The sequence below is a fragment of the Syzygium oleosum genome, unplaced genomic scaffold, assembly GCF_021117445.2.
Source record: "Syzygium oleosum isolate NSW1041296 unplaced genomic scaffold, Sole_v2.1 Sole_v2.14, whole genome shotgun sequence".
Lineage (NCBI taxonomy): Eukaryota > Viridiplantae > Streptophyta > Magnoliopsida > Myrtales > Myrtaceae > Syzygium > Syzygium oleosum.
Window position 1 is genome coordinate 1751501 of NW_026607498.1, and position 23220 is coordinate 1774720.

Consider the following 23220-nt stretch of genomic DNA (forward strand, 5'->3'; position numbering starts at 1 on the left):
TCTGAAAACGATGTTCCTCGCTCTCTTGCTGATTGTCCTCGCGCTCGCGCTGTTAGTGCTCATGCAAGTGGTTGTCATCATCTACAGGCAGTCGCATGCTGCGATTCGGCGGATTGGCAGCCCCAGCCATGTCGTGGAAGGCTTCGGGTGGGGAACTCTGCTTCTTGTCATCCTGTTCATCGCGTTGTGTAATTTGTTGGGAGGCGAGTAGATTTGGAACCTTAAAAGCAATGCCATTATATGTGGTGATGTGTATGAACTTTCGTCTAAAATAGAATTTTCACTTCCTCTCAAACCAGACTTCGAAGAAGAACGATAATTTTTCCAACTTATGTCAAATGTTCCAAGAAATAACCTATTTATTCTCATAATCCCCAGAGAACAACAACAAAGTTTCTTGCTTGCTTCATCTTTTTCTTGCAGCAGAGTTTTATATGTAGATTTTGTTAGGAGTATCACCTCCGCGAAAATGTCTGATGGCACATCGTATAACAACACAGATATGTAAGAGGACAAAAATTCATCAAACAAGAAATTACACATTCACGTTGTGTCGAAACAGGCTCTACTCATGTATGATTAGTCCTCCTTTGAGAACACTTTGACATCTTGTCGTATGATGTTGCTGATATTTCGAGATGACACAAATTAAAATTACCGGCGAATTATTATTGGGTTCACTTCTGGAGTAAATAAAATATTTACACCTTCGTGACTATGGAATAATCTCATTTTCTAAAGTCTTGAAAGCTAGGGTTGAACTACTACTTAAATACTGGTAATTTACATTTGAAAGCTGCAGTAGCTCAAAATTAGGTGAGGCAACTTCCGAAAAGTAGTTGTAATCTTTTAGGTGTAACAATTGATGAGATGTTTGCCAAATTAACCGGTCCCTAAAAATGTTTCATCAAATTGGCACATGCCTTTCTCATGAAGTAATTGTGCACTCTAGTACATCAAATTGTGGTGATTGTAACATCCAAGGGCCAACCTCGATCTCTCCTTGTTCTCCGACGAGTTGAAAGAAACGAATTGGATGCCGAGGTGCACTCAAGTGCTTGGATCAAGTGCCGGCGAGTTGAGATCCGAGGCTCATGCTTGATCTGAGCCCCGAGTCCGGGGCACGGTGAGGACAAGGGATGGAACTTGGAGGAGAGCGGGACGGCGCGAGAGGCCCAGTCGGCAGAGGCAGTGGCTGACAGCGGGGACGGTGGGTGGTGGATTTGGGTTGAGAGTTTGAGCGTGTGGGTTAGGTGAGGCTAGAATTTTCAGGCTTTTACCCAAATTGAAGGATAAATTAGGTCATTTTAGTGACATCGAAACACGTATCTTGTGTTGAAAAAAGAGGCTTTGCTTTCTATCGTGGCCTGAAAAATCAGGCATGTTTTTTGATTTCCTTAATTAAGTAAAAAAAAGATTAATCGCCTCCCAATCACATAAATAAAAAAATCATCTCCAAGGCTTATACAGGTCGTTAGACGTTAGTTCTTGTCGTCGCTGCAACGGAAATCGTAATTTGAAAATCACAAAAAAAATTAGTAAAATCAAGCAACTGCGGAATATGGAATATGGTAACAATTGCCTAATGATGAAAAACCATTCTATAAGAATTTAGAAATCGATAACAATCACTAATGTCACGAGTCGTGAGAATTTGTCATCTATTGAAAACCAAAATATACCTTCAAAATCATACTAACAAATGGTCTGAAAAGGAATTCACACGTCTTCTTTTAATCGGGTATTTCTCTCTTGTAATGTTTCCATCACTTGTCAATCTTATAAAGTGGAAAAAATTAAGAACTTTTACAAATCGCAATAGTGTAAGTTTACATATTGTAATTGACCTTAGGAAAAAAGAAATACATGTAAACTCCATTTCACTACAGATTACCTGCTAATTAGTCTTTCCACTAACCATATTCCCGTGAATGATTAAGGCGGATTAAAATCACTATCAACCCTTGATTCACATAATCTCATTATCATAGTTTTCTTTACTTAATTGGTCTCTAAAACACTTTATGAAACAATTCCACAATATATAAGTCAACATCAGTAGCATCAAACATGCTAGTAATGGAAATATTTAAAAAGTCGAGCAGTATCAGCAAATCGTGCTAAAACAACATTTGAACCGATCAACAGGTGCTGTTTCAGTGGATCTTGTTCAGTGCATTTACATGTTACAGTGCATCAGACACCCGATGATAGAGCAGGTTACTCACCATCCTATACAGTAGCAGCAACACAGTTGCAGGCCGTAATAGTGTAATGCTCAATCACGCCTTCTGAAAATCATAACTCTCTATTAAAATGTTTCACGCATGACCCGAAGAATATGATCAAGAGCTCCTCCTCTTCATTTTGTAAGACACTTACTATTTTCCTAAGTACCGAGAAATTTCAAGAACTGCATACGGTCGGTAGTCTCTTAAATCCCAGACCATGACTTTCACAAGCGGCATACACATTTTCTCCTATCTAAGCATTTAAAGTGACTGTATCTGCCAAAAGCGCAAAGAATGCGAATGAGACTGAATATAGCTTTGATGTGCAGGAGTGTGGCCAGTAAGACTGATGCATATATAGCAGTAACGATATACCTACCTGCAATGCAAGCATTAATCTTCAGTCGAATCGTGGCCATGATAGCCTCATCAAATTGCACTGCAGTAAAGAAACCAAAAAAAGAGGACGTGCTCCAAAACCTTCTTCACAGCATTTATCTACACCTCAGCTCAAGATCCCAAGAGCAAGAGCATAGCCTTAACACATTAGGAGTTTGAAGACCAAGTACATTATATGCAACGACACAAACTGGTCCTACGAGAATCGAGAAGGCATCACCCACTTTCCATCGATCCAATCCTGATGAGGACGAAGCTCCGAGTGGTGAAACTCCATCCTATCTTCAGTGCCCTCAAAATAAACCCGATACCGCATCCCGTCGAGAACCCTCTCAACGATGCCCTCCCACCACCCTTCATTGTACAAGGCATTGACTCTTGCCTTCCGTTCGTAAGGGTCGACCACGAAGGTCTCCGGCGGGTACGGCCTCAGGTGACTCGTGGCGACCTGCTCCCTCAAGTACTCCGAATTATTATCCTCCGCTCTGAGGGTTTGGTACTCGATAAGGAACTGATTTCTCGCTGCCTTGTTGATTATAGTGGCTGCGAACCAAGCACCTTGGAGTCCATCTTCGTCACTTCTCACCTCGACCAGCATTCCCTTGGTGAACACTCCCTTCGCTGTTCGGCAGAAGTCGCCAGATTTCTCTTCCATTGTCGAGGTCACTTCCTGCAATATCCAATAACTGAGATAAGCATGTGAAGTTCTTGGAGACTTCGTCATTTCCGTGCAAACAAGACCATACACAGATTGCAAAGCATGTTACCTATCATCTACAGCATAAAGTCTACGAAATTGCATCTTATATACAATCAACTACGAGAATGGGAAAACATCGCCATTGCGTCGACGTAGGCATTCTTTGCTAATACCTATTCTTCCTCTCTCAATAAATTGAGGATCCACTAATCTCAAGTGGATTGTATGTCTGCACTTCACCGAACAAAAGGATCGCCACTCGCCACTCGCCACTACCTTTCAATTGACATAACAGTGTCACAAGGCATTCGAATTACACAAAGGAATGAGAAAGCCTAAATAGTATATTGAATTAGGCCTTCACAGTCACTAATATATAAATACTTTGAAATCAATCAGAACTTTCAGGGACCATAAGAAACCACAGCAAAGCTAACAAAGTAAGGGGCTTTAGGAAATAAGGGAGAAAAAGCATTCCAATTCATTCGAATTCTGGCAAGAATTTACCGAGATTATCATCTCAAATCTTCATACGCTAATCACGACTAGACAAAGAATTCACTCCCAGTAGCGAGGCTTTCAAGAAACGTAAATTGAAACCGAACTAGAAAACCTAACCGACAACCTACCTCATCGTCGTCGCCATCACCATCTTCCCCCTCGGCTTCGAACGGCGGGACCCAATTCCCGTTGACCCACTCGCGGTGGAGCCGCAGCTCCGCCGCGTCGAACCGGTACTCCTGCTTCACGCACCGGAAGTACACCATGTACCGCGCGCTCTTCAGTTCCTTGGTGATCACGCCCTCCCACCAACCCCCGTTCAAGAACGCGTCCACGACGTCGCCGAGGCGGAGGCACCGGCGGCCGGTTCCGGCGGGCGGCGGGCTCGGCCTCAGGAGGCCGACGGAGACCTCCTCGCGGTAGGGCCTGGAGGAGGGGCGGCGGCCACCGGCGTCGCCGCCGCCGCCGCCGCCGCTGCTCTGGGCGACTAGGGTTTTGTACTCGACCAGGAAGGCGTGGGGGTTGCGGGACGACGGGGCGACGACCCGTCCGGGGAAGAGGGTCCCCCGGAGGCGGTGGATGGGGCTCGTGATCTCCACCTCCGCTCCGGGGCGGAAGCGTGGATGCGCCATGATCTCCCGGGAGGAGCGACGCTTCACGTCCCGCTCATACATACCATGAAAGCAACGTAGAAAGAGAGAGAGAGAGAGAGAGTGACGTAGGGTTTGGTACTGCGATGCCAAGAATGGTATTTTTTTTATGGTATTATTAATAAGGAAACTTGATCTTAAAAAGGAAACGATTTCACATTTCATCCGTGAAGCTTTTACACACGTTAATAAACAGGTGTAACGACGCGTATTGTTATGAACTTTAGTTTAATGTACAATTTGATTTCCGAACTTTTAATTTGTTCAATATAATCCCTGAACTTTAGTCAAATGTACAGTGTGATCCCTGGACTTTTGGCACATGTTCAATTTAGTCCCTGAACTATATGAAAATGTTCAATATTGTCCTAAAGTTCATGGACTAAATTGAATATGTACCAAAAGTTCAGGAACCACACTACACATTTGACTAAAGTTCAGGGATCATATTGAACAAATTGAAAGTTTAGGGACCACATTGCATATTAAGTCGAAGTTCATGAACCATTCGTATAATTTTCCCTAATAAATATATAATATGATTTTAATGAAATTTTTAGGTTTTAACTTAATCCTACAAGATTAAACATGTAGAGGGAGCGATCAGTGAGTACAAAATTAGGGGTTGTGTGAGTGCAAGTTCGTTTGCAATTTGAGCTTTTTCATGATAGGTTAATTCTAAAAGAATAGGGGTTGTGTATAGTGTTGAAAATTATTCTAATGATTGTAGGAGGGAGGTAAAGTAGAGGAGGATGATGACCAGGCAGCTTTCAGGCATGATGTGGCAATAATTTAGGAAATAATTTTGACAGAGATCTATTTTGGGAATTACCCTTCTAAATTTATCCATTTTGGAAAAAAAAGTAAAAAAAAATCGAGATAGTCATGTCTTTTTAGATAGCATAAAATGTCAAAAAATCCTTTTCTAATTGATTAATCAAATTTACTATACCAACATTTAACATGATAATCTAATTGCCATAATCTCTAGGGTTTACCCAAATATTTTTCTGGCGTTTTCTTTCTTTCTTTCTTTCATTTTTCGTTAAAGGGTGTAGTAGTAAAGTAACATTCAAACCCTTTTGATATGATAACAAACGTGCTAACCCACAGAGATTGCCTTAAAAATAATAGAGTACCTTACAACGTCCATGCCAGGAACTTGCCATGTCCATTTGCAAGAAGGTCTCATAAGGTTGCCTCTATGTCCAAACCCCGACCACGAAAGTAGCCAGCACAAGTAGGAGTACTCCCGGCCGTGTCTGGACCGGGCTCGATGAGTTCAATCAGATCAAAGGAGATGCATCTAGGCGAAGAGCTCGGTCTCTGGCGAGATCGGCAAAAAACCCTAGCTTCTCCGACAGGAGTTTGATCGTTGGGGAAGACGGTCTTGCCAACGAACCCGTCCCTGGTGTTCAAAAATGCACTGAGGGTGTAAAGATTAGAGAATGACAAGCACTCTCACATTCTGGTGAATCATGCCCTTTTCCCCTCCCAAACAGTTTGATGCGTTGGAAATAATGTTCAATCCAACCCTGTCTTATGTACGAACTCGACTCCTCTCAATCAATTAGGTTTATCAACTGTCTAATAAATCTATAAAGTTGTCAATCCACTTATTTGAAAGATTACAATGAGATTGAAAATCGAAAAAAAAGAGGGAAAAGCATGTATCCAATTTTATACAGAACTTTCTTTTCTTTAGGTAGCTTGACCTCCTACTTCAAAAAGAGAAAATTAGAGAAGTCTGGTTTGGAAAATAGCTTCGAAAGAGATTTATTTTGGAAAAAAGATCGACTATTTCTCCAAAAAAGCAGAGTTTTTCGCTTAAGAATATAAGTACTGTTGAACACATAATATCTTGTTTTTGCGGATAAGAAGCATCACACTTGGTCCCGTTATATTTCACTTGCATCACGATTCTCCTCTTTACACATGCCCTGGTAACTTGTCAAGAGGTACTTCTCGACATTCCCCGACATAGGTGTGGCCTGGTTCCTGCTAAGACCGGATCCAAGGCGGTTCTAGTGGACTCCGGGTGGGCTGTAATGTCGGCTTTGCATTGGACTCGGGTTGCTCCTACACTGATGGACTCGCCTATGGTTAGAGGTAAGTGTCATCATCACCCAATTTCTCCCATACCCATGTAGGTTGTTCTCGGCCAGGAAGCTTTCGACTTGTGACATAAGGATGTTAATCGATTATGGGATGGTGCGTGATCTGAGAGCACGTTTCCTTATCTTTCTTTCCCGAGGATTGTGAGGTTCATAACGAGGTGAAGAACGATATACTGTGAAGCTCTTTGGGCGAGAATTGAAGAGGACAGGGAGCCAATTATTTTAAATTTTTTTGTCAAAATTGCATTCTTTTGTTTTGCTTTTGTTACACATTTCTTCTTGTACGATTCAAAGATCTTCACAAGATATTAGATGTTGATGTCCAGTTTGTGAGCCATTGAAAACACATCCTACATACCGATCAATTTAGACTTTTCTCCCACGCAACTACTAGCGACATTTTTCACCTCATAATATGATATGCTCTTAATGAGAAATAAGATACTTCATTAATCGATGTAATAACTAACAATTTAATAGATCATTATTAAGTTAATATGATCACCGGAGTAAACCGAGCAACGATACATCATCAAAATCAATTGGACCAAAGAGTAAAACGTGATGCTGTGCAATGTTGGACGTGCAACTTCAACCCATATGAGAATCTGAACAGAAATTGAAGAAGATGCAGGCTTTGCTCATAGGCCAAATTTTGATCTAAATTCCAGCAGACCAAGCCCAGAAAATGCAAATCATGGACCACCGGACTTGAGCCTAGTAACAAATGAAGGGATTAAGGAAATTTGACATAGGAGGGGGTGACCGGAATCTAATTCCGTTGGTGTTATTGATCCCTGAACTATCGCTACTTATCGATCTCGTCATGATTTTGATAGGACTGACTTGAAAGAAAGAAAGGGTATGTAATTGAAGGACCTAATTGTCCAAGAAAAAGAAAGTTGATGGATCAAATTGATTAATTTGCCATAGTTTACGGATCTCATTGCTTTTACCCCCACACGTGAACAAACAGAAAAGCAAATAACCGGGTCTCTATTGGGAAATGGGCTTTGCGAAGATATGATTTGCCCTAAGTAGAGTTAAAGCTGATGCTAAATTGCATCTTTTTACAGCAATGGTAAGTCCAAAGTGATGTGGCCCTCATCAAAACATTCATCTCAAACGATGATCAAGCTAGCTGAGAACGCGATGGCGTCGTCTTAGATGGTTACTTATCCTAATATGAAAGAGGACTTCTATCGGCCAACGGACGGTAAGAAAGTCAATCGAATTCATTTATAAATTACTACAAACTCGCGCAGAAGCATGTATCTGCGAAGCACGCAGTATGCATAATCTCTACTAAGACTCAAAAGTAGAAGGACCAATCTGTGCAGGCATACCCGATGTTTTACATCCAATTTGGTTAGAAGAAACAATCTGTTCAGGCATATCTGATCCTCTACATCTAATTTGCTGACTATGTGGTTTCATTATGTGGTTCTCTTTCTGTCAAGTAGCTAGGACTTCCACTTGTTTCAGGGAGACATTCACTCATTGATGAGAGCAATTGCTCTATTAGATGTACAACCCAACTATCGTCAAGATTTCACGTGTCCATCTCCGACCATTGACCTCATATCATTATGTGTCTAAAGTTCATTGGAGTGATAGCCTTTTCCATAACCCACAAGGACTTATCTTGATTTCTATCTTGCATAGTGCGGCTTAGTCCTTATTGCACCACCTAATTTATTGATAGCGAAAATATCTGCCATACCGAGAATTACAGCTTTGCGATAGCAGATGCAGGCAAATTTGATCTGGCAGGAAGCTTTAGATCCTCCCAGTCTTCATCATCCACCTTCGAGAAATACTTGTCTACCATCTTTTCACTGACAAGCTCCAATCTAGGAGGCTCCCACTACAAATGAGAAGGATGAAAATCATAGTAAAGAAACTCATGACAAGGAAATTAGGAGAATTGACACAATACCGGAAAATGGAAAAAGGACGCATGCTAAACCTTTGGATTCTTATCCTTGTCCAAGAGTAAGGCTCTGCAACCCTGCATTACACGGACAAGTGTCACTTTATCACCTAAATTCAAATGAAACTATACAACAATCATCTAATTAATCACAGAACCTCAACAAAGTCCTTGCTGACTTCGCCTTGCATTACATGGCAAACCATTCTGTATTCTCGTACAAGGCACTGGCCAATTCCTTGTAGTCGACCTTCTCTTATCTGCAATTGCCGGACCAATTCTTAGAAGTTTGACCATTTCACAATTTTTAAACAGGTCACTTGTCTAAGCTAAATTCCCACTCATCTCTACTATCAATGAAGGGAACTGTGCAACTTAATTAACATTAGCAATTAAATGCTCTTTTAGAACAAATTACGTGATTGTACATAATCAAGGCACTTAGACCTTTATAAAACGATAGCAAATGGAATTCTACAATTGCACACTGACTCAAGTTGTCAGTGAGCAGATACTGCACACTGACCTTACTTCTCAGCCCTACTATAAATATTTGCTATAACTTTGTTCATCCATGCTATCACAGGTCTTTAAGTGAATTTGTAAATGACTTCTCTACGTTTTAATCAATACTGGTGGCCATTATCCAGGTCAGAGACACTAATGCACAAGTGTCGTTATAGTCATATGCCTGCACCTCTAAATTTAAATCAAGCACACAGTTGTCATGATATCTATCCCAGTAGGTGATCTGAGGCATAAAGAGAAGAAAAGCAAATCTCGGTTTTCCAGTAGAATAATGATGCCGTTCCCTTTAGCTGACATTCCAACAAGAAGTTGGTTGGCACATCTTAGATGGAAATTATTCGAACATATTTACAATTCACATAATCTATAAATTATCAGTTGTGTCAAAAAATGCACTGCTGATATTTCATCAAAAGATTCAGCAACCTCACCGATCTAAGAGAAATTTTAAGGCTTGTTGGTGATGCTTTCTTCAGTGACTGAAGTGAGGCATGGATCCAATCATCTACCTTATTCGTGGCTTCTCGCTCCTGCAAAAGGGAGATCGAGGAAATGTTGAATCAAAATAATGTGCACAGATCATCACTGACTAATTACCCCATGCATGTACACATGCAGAGGCCCCTTCTCATGAATACAATAAGGACTCCAAATGGAGTACAAAATCACCAACAGCTTACAAGAGCAGATAGAATGTCTTCCACTGTTCTTCGCGAGAAGCACCTATTGATGACATCCGACCTGTCAAAAACAGAACTTAGAAATGATAAATATGACGTTGATTGAGAGAGTGAGTCAGCCGGATTTACCGCTAGCCACTCGAGCTGTCAACATTGCAGGACTTTATACCCTATTTTATCTACTGGTAACATGTGTGTAAAATAGGTGGAAGTCTACACACATGTTATCAGTAGATAAAATAGGGTATAAAGTCCTGCTATGTTGACACATCCTTGGTTCAGAAAAAATGCAATTTTTTCACTTGATTTTCTTTCTTTCTTTCATGTTGTTTTGTTTTCTATATAACCAATTCATCATCTTTCCAAATAAGAAAGTTTTGGAGGTTTCTTGGTATTTTCTAGGATAAGAACATTTGCGCGTGGACTGCTAGACAAAACTACACAGAGAACTCAACAAGAAAATAGAGGAAATGGTAGGTCAAAACTAACCGACGATATGCACTTTGCTCTTTCAACATAGGCAGCTCAGAGTATTGACCAATGACTGCTGAAATTATGGCTTTATCACTAGAATCTACTGTGTGTAGAGCTGCTTCTAGGGATGGCAATTTCTGAACAATGTCAAGAATATACAAAGAGAAATTAGATAACCTTAGGAAATGAGAGCGAAGATGAACATCTGTTGTCCGCACAAGAAACACAAGTCACTCTCATAAATTTAGCATTGGCTTAGCATTCCCAAATTAGCAACAACAATATGACAAAGCGTTTTCACTTCTATCTGAGGTTAATTTCCATGAGCATTCCTTCTTACATATTTCATCTAAGAAACATGAGCAGGCCATCGTTCGACAGGTCTAAACCATCTTAGGTTGAATTTCCCTGGTCTTACCGCTAACAGGTATATACTTGAAGCTTTCTTGAATGTGCATTCACTCCTAACTCTTTCGTTTGGACACATCCACCAAGCAAGCAGTTCTCTCAGCTACACTGTCTAATTACCACATCTAATCTTTTATCAAGCAATATTCACTGATATTCTATGTCACTATAGCTATCGGTATCAATGTGGTCCTGTATTTCCAGCCAACATTAAAGACCAAGACTCCAAGTGCACCTCACCATTAAACAGAGAACCACCGCATCTCAATCCCCTCCCCTTTCTCTGAGGGAAAAAATAAAGGACTTGAAAGCAAAGGAATTCATTTTGTTGTTGTAAAACAATATGAAGAAATAATCCATCTTTCAGCACATCTCATTCCATCTATATGACAAGCTTCATAAACACCTCACCTAAAGAAACAAAAGTAATGTATGTCCCCTTCTATAAGCATAGTTGAAAACTATTCTGTGAGTCCATCAGTCAATAAATATTTATGCTTGTATGAGAGATCAACCATAAGCTATCCATTTTGCACTCCCCAAGACAATCTGCAGTGGTCCAAATTGATTCTTCTCTTGATCTCTATCTCCAACCTTGCCATTTCCCATAAAACATTATTATATGGAGTGATGTCAAGTTCAAGCTCATGTAGTGATGAAAGCTTTCTTTCTACTTTTATTCCACCTTTTCTATAACACTCTTCCGGTAAGCAATCTGACATTTCCCTAGCTCTGAGTAATTAAATGAATCAAAGGGCAAGGCAAGATAGATGCTTTCCCTAATAACCGCTTCTTGTAAAGGTTCTATTGGTCTTCCAAGGTTCGTCTTTTTCCTTTTCTCCCCCTGTAGCTTGTACATCCATCAAGCAATAATCACAGAACTGAAGTAAAAGCAGATGGATACCGCTGAGGGAACAAAGTGAGTTGCAAGGCCACATGCAAGCATCTCGGCTCCATCCACTCTAGCACCAGTAAGACCAAGATACTCCCCTGGCACAGATAACAAAGAAGCATGGTAGAGTTTAATATTTAGACAAGACAATGGGGTAACAAGTGCAACAGAATACCCATAACATGAATACATGTAACTTCCCCAAGAAAGTACGAGAATGTATGAGCTGAAATCTAGTGCGAGACATTTATCTTTATTATTGCAAGATATATGAGCTGAAATTTAGTCCGCAGGAAAAATGCTTCTTGCATGTCAAGATCAGATTCAGTTGCAAACCAGGTGAATCTATTATTTTGATAAAAGGATAAAAGATCAGCGTAATCGACAAAAAATATCAGATTAAAGATGTGCATATTAGATTCTTCTCTCTTCTCAAAACTATATTCAATAACATAGAATCTTAGATCCAAATCTATCAAAATCAACAACGGGGATCTCTTCAATAAGTTCTATTGTACAATTTCTAAATGCTATTAACAATTCAAGTCAATCCATCAACGGTATAATTTATGATTTATAACATCCCGATCCCAAAGCCACAAATGGAGTGGAAGCAGAAGCTCAAAACATCTGAACACCGTCCCACTTGTGTGATTCATCTTTCAGCTTTAAATGGAAAAAAAGAGAAAAAGAATCAATGTGTATCTTCCAGGTGGGAAATTATCCATCTTCTATAAAGAGGGACTGAAATCAAGGTTTTTCCCAAAACACCAGAAAGAATGTTGTTTTCTTCTCATCACCATACAGGTTATAATCAAAGTGTAAAATATGGATGGTCACTGAAGTATGTCAACCCTGCATTTCATTAAGTAGCATCAACTAGCCATATAATCACTATTCTGTATCATTTGTTGCCTCCATCGATCGCAATGTTTGTCATCTCAACACGGTAGCAAATCTGCTACATCTGCAGAATATAAGATGGAAGCCCACCAGCTTATGATATGGTGATTCAAGAACTCAAATGTTTTGGTTGTGTTGGGTTTGTTACTTTAGAGTATTAGCAAGTTGGGGATATTTGTGTAAATGTATTAGGCTTAATCCTAAGCTTATAAATACTCTTTGTTATCTCTGAAATAAACAAGTTACTCTTTTATCATTAACATGGTATCAGAGCCTAAATTAAAAATCTAAACCCAACCCTTCTCACAGTAAACCCTAGCCGCCACCACTGTAGATCTCGCCGGCGACCTACTGTAGCTCCCTCCGGCGACCTCCGACCGGCGTCGCCCAAGGCCGACGACCCTCCGTCCGGCGTCGCCCAGGGCCGGCGACCTTAGATCCGGCGAGATCTAGGTCCAGCGACCTCAGATCCGGCGAGATCTAGGTCCGGCGACCTCAGTCCGGCGTCGCCCAGGGCCGGCGACCCTCCGTCCGTGGTCGCCGACCTCCGGCGACCTCAATCCAGGGTCGCTCAGCTCCGGCGAATCCAAGAATAAGGCTACTGGAACTCATCTAGCTCAGAAATCAGTGTTGTCTGACCATGGTATAACTCGTCTCAGATCTCTCATGTGTTTTGATGTATTGAAACCCAGAAATCGATGTTATCAGGGGAGTTTCTGAGGCCGAGGATTGTGTGGAAGTGATTTGTGGAGTTGAATTTGCTGTTTTTCATTGTGGTTTGTGAAGATGGAGCATTGAATTTGGTGGTACTGGTTCTTTTGGCTGAATGTGATGTTTTGAAGCATCAGTTCTCTGAATTTTGTGTTATGTAGTTGGAGTGACATGTGGGGTTACTGAGATTTGCGGATACTTGCAGAAGTTATATAATAAGTGGGGTGTGTTATTTATTACATACGCGGGTCAAGTTTACAGTGACTAGTGGTTTGTGAGGATGTCTACTGGTTCATCTAATTCACCGTCTATTACTTCGGGGTTGGGCTCCTCTAGTGCTTCTTTGAGTTCAGTACCTTTTGGTTCATATTATAGTATGACTAATCTGCACAATACCTTGGTCAAGTTGGACGGTACCAATTACCCTTCTTGGTCGATGGCTCTTTCGACTTTTATTTATTCTAATCGCCAGTCTAGATGGCTTGAAGAAGAACCACCTGCAGATTCAGCTAGTCTAGATGAATGGAAGTACGTAGATGCTACTTTGCGTACACTTTTATGGGGAAGTATGGCTGAATCTATTCGTCATCTTTTCATGGATTGCACTACAGCTCGTGAGGTATGGACAAAGTGTGCTTTACTGTATTCTGGACAGAATAACATGAGTCGAGTTTGTGACATGTGGGAGGCTTTATTTGAAGCCAAAATTGGTGATGCTAGTTTGGCAGAACATTATGCTCGTTTTGCATCTTTGTATCAGCGCCTCAAGTCTTATTTTCCACCTGCTACCACAGTTACTCAGATGCAGCAACGAGAAGCGGACATGATAACCGTGCTCTTTCTTCGTAGCCTTGGTCCAGATCATAGTGCTCTTCGTCAACAGATTACCTCTCGGAGCACTCTTCCTTCCATTGAAGAAGTGTATTCTCGAGCTGCTCGTTACACTTCCAGTTCCAAGACTTCAGTAATTTCAGATAGTAGTGCTATGGTGGCTCGTGGAGGTCAAGGGACTCGTGGTCGTATTAACGGCCGTGGACAATGGAATTCTGATAGTTCTTACCGTGGTCGTGGTCGTGGTTTTCAAGGCCGAGGTGCCATTCGTGGTGGTGGTAGTAATACTTCTAGAGGAGCACGTGGTGGTGGTCGAGCGAACCGTTTTTGTACTCATTGCCAGCTTTCTGGGCATACTGTTGATTATTGTTATGACCTCCATCCTGAACTGCGGGGTCTACATGCTTCTATTGATACTGAACCTTGGGCTCCTTCCCTTGGATCTTCTTCTGGACAGGGTACAATACAGTTGACTCGTGCAGAATATGATGAGTTGGTCAGAGCACGACAGAGTGAGAGTGGTGCTGTCTCTGGTCCTACTGCTACTTTAGCACAGCGTAATGATCCTACATGTCTATTGTCCAGTACAACTCCTCCTCGTTCTTGGGTTATTGATTCGGGTGCCACTCATCATATGACTGGTGATCCTCGTCTTCTCACATCCACCTCATCTGTTCCTTCTATGTCAGTCACCTTAGCAGATGGTTCTCAATCCAAAGTTACTGGTACAGGTTGTGTATCATTGAGTTCCTCGGTCTCCTTACCTTTTGTTTACCATATTCCACACTTTCCTTACAATCTATTGTCAGTCAGTTCTATTACTCGTGATCTTGATTGCGATATTATCTTTTCTTCGTCTTCGTGTGTTCTTCAGGATCGGAAGACTGGACGCCGAATAGGTGGTGGGAGTGAAGCTGGTGGGTTGTACATCCTGGAACCTGAGATTATAGCTGCTGCTACAACAGTTCAGAATAAAGCCGTGGATGATCCTTATCGATTACATTGTCGTCTTGGTCATCCATCAGCAGACGTACTCCGACGGTTTCCTTTCGTGTCTAGTTCAGGTCTTCAGTTTAATTGTGAAACGTGTCAGTTAGGTAAACACCATCGTGAGTCTTTCTCTCCTCGTATTTTGAGTCGTGCGTCTCATCCATTCGAGTTAATTCACTCCGATGTGTGGGGTCCTAGTCGAGAGTCTTCATTTGGTTTTCGGTATTTTGTCACTTTCATTGATGATTGTACTCGTACAACTTGGTTATATTTAATAAAAGATCGTACTGAAGTTTTTCATTCTTTCCGCCAGTTTTATAATGAAGTACGTACGCAGTATGATTGTTCTATTAAGTGTTTGCGTACTGACAATGCTCGTGAGTACTTTTCTTCATCTACCTTTATTCCGTTTCTCAAATCTCATGGTATTTTACATCAGAGTTCTTGCGCTCACACTCCGCAACAAAATGGAGTTGCTGAACGTAAGAACCGTCATTTGTTGGACGTTGCTCGTTGTCTTCTTCTTCACACTCATATACCTAAATCATTCTGGAGCTATGCTCTACTTACAGCGTGTCATCTTATTAATCGTCTTCCGTCCTCCGTGCTGAAATGAGCTATTCCTTATGCTCTTCTTCATCCTGATCGTCCTTTATGGTCTGTTCGCCCTCGTATCTTTGGATGTGTCTGTTTTGTTCATTCTTTGTCTCTTGGATTAAACAAATTATCACCTCGTGCTGAAAAATGTATATTCGTTGGTTACTCTCGTACTCAAAAGGGATATGTTTGTTATAATCCTACTCGTCGTCGGGAGTATGTTTCTGCTGATGTGACTTTCTTTGAGGATAAAGCATTCTTTGGCGATGATCGTCCTCAAGCACCATTAACCCTGGACCTTCTGCCACCCTCTGCACCTACATCTCAGCCGGAGCCACCGTTTGTTACTTCTGGTGCTGCTCCACCGGATCCAGGCTCACCAGCACCGAACCCTCTTCAGGTCTATACACGTGGTCCTCGTTCTGTTTGGGGTAATACATCTTCACCAGCAAGTATTCCACCACCACCACCAACTTCGGTCCGGGCTTCCGATCCTCTTCCACTGTCTCCTAACAGTTCTCCTATTGCACACCGTACTCGATCTCGGTATTCTCTTTCTAATTTTGTGTCTTATCATAACTTAAGCCCTCAGATGTCTGCCTTTGTGTCATCTCTTGCTTCTGTGTCTGTGCCTAGTAGTGTCCAGGAGGCTTTGGCCCATCCAGGGTGGGCTCGCGCTATGGAGGAGGAGATGGCTGCTTTACATCATAATAAGACTTGGGAGCTCGTTCCCTTGCCGGCTCATAAACAATTGGTAGGTTGTCGCTGGGTCTTTGTTGTCAAACACCATCCAGATGGTACAGTTGAGCGCTTAAAGGCGCGTCTTGTGGCCAAGGGCTATACTCAAACTTATGGTATTGACTATGATGAAACTTTTTCTCCGGTAGCCAAAATTCCTTCTGTTCGTATCATTATTTCCTTGGCTGCTCGGTCTCAGTGGACTCTTCATCAGCTTGATGTAAAAAATGCCTTCCTTCATGGTGATCTTCACGAGGAAGTATATATGGAGCAACCACCTGGGTTTGTTGCTCAGGGGGAGAAGGTGTGCCGATTGCGAAAAGCTCTTTATGGGCTTAAGCAATCTCCTCGTGCTTGGTTTGGCCGGTTCAGTGATGCGGTTATTACTTTTGGCATGCATCGGTGTAGTGTGGATCACTCAGTATTTAGTATGTCATCTTCAAAAGGATGTGTTATTCTTGTTGTTTATGTTGATGATATCATTGTCACAGGCAGCGATGTTGAAGGCATACGACGACTTAAGCAGTTTCTTCAAAAGGAGTTTAACACTAAAGACCTAGGTCGTCTGCGATATTTTCTTGGCATTGAAGTTGCCTATGCCAATGGTAGCATTGCTCTCTCCCAGCGAAAGTATGCTCTTGACATTCTTAAGGAGGTTGGCTTACATGATTCTAAACCTGGTGACACACCTATGGATCCTGGAGTGAGGCTTGACAATGAACAGGGAGAACTTCTTCATGATCCAGAGAAGTATCGTCGGTTAGTAGGCAAGTTAAATTATCTTACCATTACCCGTCCGGATATTTCATTTGCTGTTAGTGTGGTGAGTCAGTTTATGAGCTCTCCTCGTACTAATCATTGGCAAGCTGCTTTACAAATTGTTCGATATTTGAAGAGAGCACCAGGTCAAGGACTTGTGTTCCATAATCAAGGTCATCTTCGTATAGCTGGTTATTCCAACCCTGAATCTTTGGAGGTGACAGGATATTCTGATGCAGATTGGGCTGGTTGCCCTATGGATCGCCGGTCTACTTCGGGATACTGTGTATTTCTTGGTAGTAATCTTGTGTTGTGGAAAAGTAAGAAACAGTCTGTCATTTCCCGATCTAGTGCAGAGGCCGAGTATCGTGCTATGGCTAATATTACCAGTGAACTTCAATGGGTTCGTATGTTGTTAGCTGAGATTGGACTACCTATGACCGGATCATCTATTCTGTGCTGTGATAATCAATCTGCTATTCATATTGCTAGCAATCCAGTGTTTCATGAGCGAACGAAGCATATAGAGGTGGATTGTCATTTTGTTCGAGAATAGGTGAACTGCGAAGACATATGGTTGGTACACACACGTTCTGAAGAGCAACTAGCAGACATTTTCACAAAGCCTCTTCGACGTGGACGAGTTTCATATATTTGTCATAAGTTAGGACTTTTTGATATGTACGCTCCAACTTGAGGGGGAGTGTTGGGTTTATTACTTTAGAGTATTAGCAAGTCGGGGATATTTGTGTAAATGTATTAGGCTTAATCCTAAGCCTATAAATACTCTTTGTTATCTCTGAAATAAACAAGTTACTCTTTTATCATTAACAGGTTGTTGCCTAGGTTTTTCAAGTCATCCTTAGTACAGACTAGCACTAGCAGTAGAATGCTCCTGTTAACAACCACACCTCTAACTAATAAGGATTATAACATACTTCCAGAAGTTAGAAACTTTTAATCTTCAATGAATATTGATTGGTAAAACAGATATGACAATAAAGGGCCATTGTCTATTGTTGGCCATTACCAAAATGTCCCGGGAGCCTTGACAGGAAATATGAGGCACCTGTGTCTGGAAAGAGACCCAGAGCTGTTTCAGGCATAGCAAAAACCTGCAATGGGATTAAGCAAGCAATGCTGATAAAAAACTGCTGGAAATCCTGCTAAGAATGATGTTTAAGGAACAAGAAGCTGGACAATCAACAACCACAATAGCACCCACCAATTGCTTGCTTACATGAAGCACTCAAATTAACACATATCTGCAGTATTGGTTAGATACTCCAGGTTATGTAACCAATTGCATAAAAAGTGGTAAAAGGTACTGGGAAAATAACTCTTTTATGCGTTTTAAGAAATGCCAATAGACATATGCCGTGTCTTATCCATTAAGCAAGCGAAAATTTCATTCTCGTTAAGTGGAGTCAACTGAATGGATCCTTTCAAGTCACTGTTTCAGATAACATATCGGTACATATAAGTGCATGCACAGTAAATTTATGCTAGTCTTGTATTGACTTCTGTGGAATCTTGCCCACCTATATATGTATATCATCCTTGTTTAAAGCCAGGGAAACATTCTCTATTCTGATACGTGCTCTTTATGGACTAAGCATGTTCATGAAATTCCAGACGTTGCCCAATAGTAGAAAATGGCAAGCTATGCTCCATTGTACATTCTCCCCAAGAACCCCTAACCTTCAATGACGCTAAAGTTTATCATTCATGGTATAAAATTAGGGTCTATGCTTGAAGAGTGCCGAACAATGTAAGGATAACCACTTAACTATGTATTTTCCTTCATGTTCAGTAATTACTCTTTTGAGCACCCAAACTCTCATATTCTTCTGCTGTTACCATATATGTGTACCTCCTATCATCCTCCTGCTTGAAACACATGCTGACAACAGTAGGAATGACTGATTTATTTCGGTCTCCGACTCTGCGTGCTTCACTGAATCTTATTCACCTCACTTCTAGTGATAATAATCCTAAATTCTTTTATTTGCTAAACCAAACCCCCCATGATTGGGCAAACGATCATATTATTTCAAAATACATCATGATGATCTTTTCTCAACCAGAATATACAACGAGGAACAAAAGTTCTATTCTATGGGAGCTGTCAGTTAATAAAAAGAAATGCACCAGCATTTTTGGTAAATAATTAAGCTGCAGATCAGCCAGAACTAGTGAAACGGAAAGCGACATAATGACATCAGCAAAGCACCTAACGCCAAAGAGATTCTTTTTTCAAGGAATGCACTCTCTAATTGGACAAGCTGAGAAGTAACCTGTGCGCTACCACTCACCATTGACTGCCACAATACAACAATCCCAACTTTTTTTTTTTTTGGTTGAGCAACAACAATCCCATCTTGACCATAACAAAAGGTTTTCTAACAAATAAAAAAGTAATGTAAGCCAACATACGGAGGGAATACCGAATTTTCTGTTGCCACGCGTAAACTACCATGTATGGAACAACCAGCCCCTCCTCCCATGACAATGCCATTCAATATTGAAACCTTCATTAAAACCAGCATGTGAAAAGTAAGACTGAACATGTAAGTTCAAATGAAGATTCCCTAGATATACCGACATCGATGTCGCTATTATGAACTCCCAAACAGATACGCATGACAATATCAGATTACCTGAGGTTTACTGTATGTGGCCATCAGATAATTTAAAGTAAACACTTTCCAAGAGACAATTGCACATGACTTCCAATTTCCTAGCACATTAATAAAAACCAAAATTATCATCGACATACGTTTTCCAAGTCTGAATGAGCACCATATAAATTGCATATAACAGAGATCAAGCCTGGTCTGAAACTGATGGACGGCATGATCTTTTTCAAAGGTTAACGAAGGATGGATTGACAAGGTTGACGTTATAGACAAGTGAAACTTCACCTTGAGACAAGGGAGAACTGGATGCTTAAGTGCATCTACTTATAGCGGGATATAAGTACAGTTTGGCCCTATTTCTGATTCACAGTCAGTATGAGATGAAACATAAAACAACTAAAATGATATGTACCATTGTTGATATCATGCACAAGAGCTGCAACATCACCACCGGCACAAAAAGCTCTCCCCTTGCCCTACAGAAACAAGAACACCAACAAAACAGTCAACACCGAGCTAAGAAAATATGTAGGATTTCCAAATTGAGAAAACAAATTATGAAAAGAGAAATTGTAACAGTAGCTAATGGCCACAAGATCTAACAATGTCAAGCTATTATTAAGGTCTTACAATCTAAATGAGCCAACAATTGTCTCCTCAATGACAATGAATGCCAACAAGACCAATCTGACAGGCGATGTTAAACATGAGAAAAGTATGGCTGGGTAGCATAAATAGATGGAACTCTTCATTGTAGCTGACATGAAGTACTTCAATCACAGACTTCGTTGTAGCTAACGTGAATTACTTCAACGACAGACATCTTTAGGTTGTTGACCTTTCCAAAAGAAACAACAATGCACAATTTCTAAACAGCCAACAATAATGTCGAAGCTAAAGTCCACCCCCTGCAACTCAGAACCAGACATTGGAAAGGCCATCAAACTCCAAAAAGCTCCAGAAATCTATATGTTTTTTTTTTTCATTTTGCATACCACTAGTCCCCATGTTTATGATGTGTTACCCAAAAAATAGGTCTTCAACAAAGTCAAAGAAGGTAACAAAGTTACAAAACATAATATACCTTGCTGCTCAAGCATGTTAATAAACTGACTATACATTTTTTAAAACACACACAAATGAGCACACAACCCTAAAGGGTACACCAGCAAGAGAAATTTCACCAAAATACCAATCTTCTAGCAACCAAAAAAATCTATCAAACTCCCAAAAGACTATGAAGGCTGATAATTCTCATGTTTCTATTAGTGCAAATTCAACAGCTCTTAACAGTCATAAAAAATGCTTTCTAGGAAGCAATGTACCTTTAAGATTACCAACTTCACGTTAGAATCCTTCTCATAAACAAGGAAAAGTTCCAATAACCGAGATATCTGCGAATAAAAGCAACAAACAGTTATACAATAGCCACGTTAGCAAACAAAGCTTAATTAACGACGTGAACTATTGAGGTTTGACACAAGAAAGAGAAGTCACCTACATGTACTTAAATTATTTGAAATGACAACAGAACCCAACTGCCAACAGGGTGACTATCACAATAAAAACAAAAAGGCATAGAACAATAAACAATGGTACTACTGCATGACAATTCCCCAGAAATATTTTGGCGGATGCAAGAAAAAGAAGCTATATAGGCTGAACTTGCTTCAAAGAGACTCACATAACTTATGCAGGATTTACAACATCCTTGACATGTATCTGGGCATTGCCTGATTTGGGTCTTGATCTCATAGTCCTTTCATTCCCTATGACCTTTTGTCATGCGTGCTTCCAAGTTTGCATAAAAGTGCACATTCCTTTTTGATTAGGGAAAGAATAAAAACCCAAAAAAATAACCCCATGCAACACCTCCAACCAAGCAGTAAGAGTGAAGGAAGACCCAACAACTGCACAGAGTATCCGGCAGCCAGATAAGAGACACACCATATAACGTGAAGCAGAATTCAGTTGCTTGGGTCTGTTTAGTATCAGTGTTCTCACAAACGACTTCTCCTCCACCAAAACCTACAAAAGAAAGCCAAAGTAAATCGAATCCCCAACATAAGTTCTTGAAGGACTAGAATACCCAGTTGCTATAATCATCCAGAGAATGGTATTCCGACGCTCTAGAGCACAAAACGGCAGTGCCCCAATCAGCAGAACAACACCCCCAAGCTTCACCCCTCAGCAATTCCAAGCTAAAACCAGATTTTATCAGACACCCAACATTATTTGGACCATGATCGTGTCCCCAAGATTGAAACCCACCCGCAATTCAAAGCAGCAAGGACAGTCAAAACTCAGCAGCATGGCATAGTCGCATTCTTCTGCTAAAGTAATGGAGCTCGGTGGTACCTCATCTTCCTGGCCACTGCCGGAGGAGAAGGAAGCCATGGAACTCGTGCTTGTCGGTCGAGCGCGGCGGCGGAGTGCCTCCTCCTCCTCTGCTCCGTCTCCTCAGCGGCGGCGGCCGACGACTCGATCACGCCCATCTTAACTACCGAACGGTCCGATGCCGTGGGGCGCACAAACAAACCGTTTGTTTCGCACAAATTCAATAATTTTAAAAAATATATTATCCTAAAACAATTAATAAATGAAAAGTATTTTTCATTTATTTTTATAAGTAAAATGAGCGATAATTTTTTTTCTTTCAAAATATCCATTTTTCTCTATACAAATGGAGCATTAATTCGTCGGGTTTATTAACCGTAACATAGATTTATATTTTTATATACATCCGATTTAAGCTCGCTCCCCCTATTTTTATCGGCCTTATTGATAGAAATAAATTCGATCATATTTAATCGTATATTTTTAGCATCACCCAAGGTGGAGACAAAAGTCGATGTTAAAGTGCATATTTTTACGGTAGAGACAAGTTCAAAGTTTAATATGCATCACGCTTTTAAGATGCTTGCTATTAAAATGACACATACGGGTCGCTCCAACGAGAGAGTGATTCACGCAATTCAAGACTTGTTTGAGAATTGAGATAATACTTTGTTTAGCATATCACCATCTAAATTGACCAACCCCATGGGTTAAACCCTCAACATGTGTTCAAAGCCTGCTTACACTTTCAAGAGAAAAGGAAACCAGAAAAATTAGTGATGAATGCAAATGGATTTCTGTTTCCAATCAAAGACACTTCCAAACTATTGCACCCTGCTTGACTCACCCTATTAGTTTGGGGTTCCCGGTCCGATACCGATCCCACCCTAGAAATCGGGAATCGGATCGGGAGGACTGATTTCCAGGGAGCCGGACAGTTCGTTTAATGAAATTAGTGACTATAACTTTCTTTTCTCAAACAAAAGTACAATACGAAGCAAAAGAAATCTAGATTAGAGAAGCACTGCTATGCAAAAAGCAAATGCTAATAATTGCAAAGCTTAACACCGTGGACGACACGGTGAGATGAGAGAGAGGAAGAATAAAGATTACTCAGGTTAGAGTTTACTTGATATTATTCTTTAAGAAATTATAAAATATAAAAAAAATGTAACCGGTCTAGTTCCCACCTTGAAACCGAG

General features: G+C 40.9%; 2 protein-coding genes across 7 annotated transcripts; both read right to left on the reverse strand.

Annotated features, from left to right (window-relative positions):
* Positions 1-2682: 2682 nt before the first annotated feature.
* LOC115694029 (protein AGENET DOMAIN (AGD)-CONTAINING P1-like) lies at positions 2683-4559 on the reverse strand. Its single transcript, XM_030621133.2, has 2 exons — positions 3960-4559; positions 2683-3300 (listed from the first exon to the last, which is right to left on the reverse strand). Exons 1-2 carry the CDS (start codon positions 4503-4505, stop codon positions 2827-2829), a joined length of 1020 nt encoding a protein of 339 aa, XP_030476993.2. The 5' UTR covers positions 4506-4559; the 3' UTR covers positions 2683-2826.
* A 3256-nt stretch (positions 4560-7815) lies between these two features.
* LOC130134393 (3-hydroxyisobutyryl-CoA hydrolase 1-like) lies at positions 7816-22218 on the reverse strand. Of its 6 annotated transcripts, none has more exons than XM_056317572.1 (14): positions 22040-22218; positions 21629-21709; positions 21007-21075; positions 20094-20157; positions 19703-19782; positions 19490-19573; positions 18073-18157; positions 11526-11611; positions 10229-10350; positions 9740-9800; positions 9491-9589; positions 8726-8791; positions 8568-8609; positions 7816-8465 (listed from the first exon to the last, which is right to left on the reverse strand). In XM_056317572.1, the coding sequence occupies exons 1-14, from the start codon at positions 22076-22078 to the stop codon at positions 8328-8330; spliced, it is 1116 nt and encodes a 371-aa protein (XP_056173547.1). In that variant the 5' UTR covers positions 22079-22218; the 3' UTR covers positions 7816-8327. The 6 variants fall into 6 exon arrangements, with proteins under 6 accessions (XP_056173547.1, XP_030477014.1, XP_056173551.1 ...); XM_030621154.2 differs by having other exon boundaries at positions 8690-8791; positions 22040-22216; XM_056317576.1 differs by lacking the exon at positions 9491-9589.
* Between the last annotated feature and the right edge of the window lie 1002 nt (positions 22219-23220).

Coding starts and splice junctions, on each gene's coding strand:
- LOC115694029 (XM_030621133.2), bottom strand. CDS start 4,505: ATGTATGAGCGGGACGTGAAGCGTCGCTCCTCCCGGGAGATCATGGCG. Junction 3,301..3,959: donor GTGATGGCGACGACGATGAG/GTAGGTTGTCGG, acceptor TGGATATTGCAG/GAAGTGACCTCGACAATGGA.
- LOC130134393 (XM_030621154.2), bottom strand. CDS start 22,078: ATGGCTTCCTTCTCCTCCGGCAGTGGCCAGGAAGATGAG. Junction 11,612..18,072: donor AAGGCTCCCGGGACATTTTG/GTAATGGCCAAC, acceptor TATCTGTGCCAG/GGGAGTATCTTGGTCTTACT. Junction 8,466..8,567: donor ACAAGGATAAGAATCCAAAG/GTTTAGCATGCG, acceptor TCTCATTTGTAG/TGGGAGCCTCCTAGATTGGA.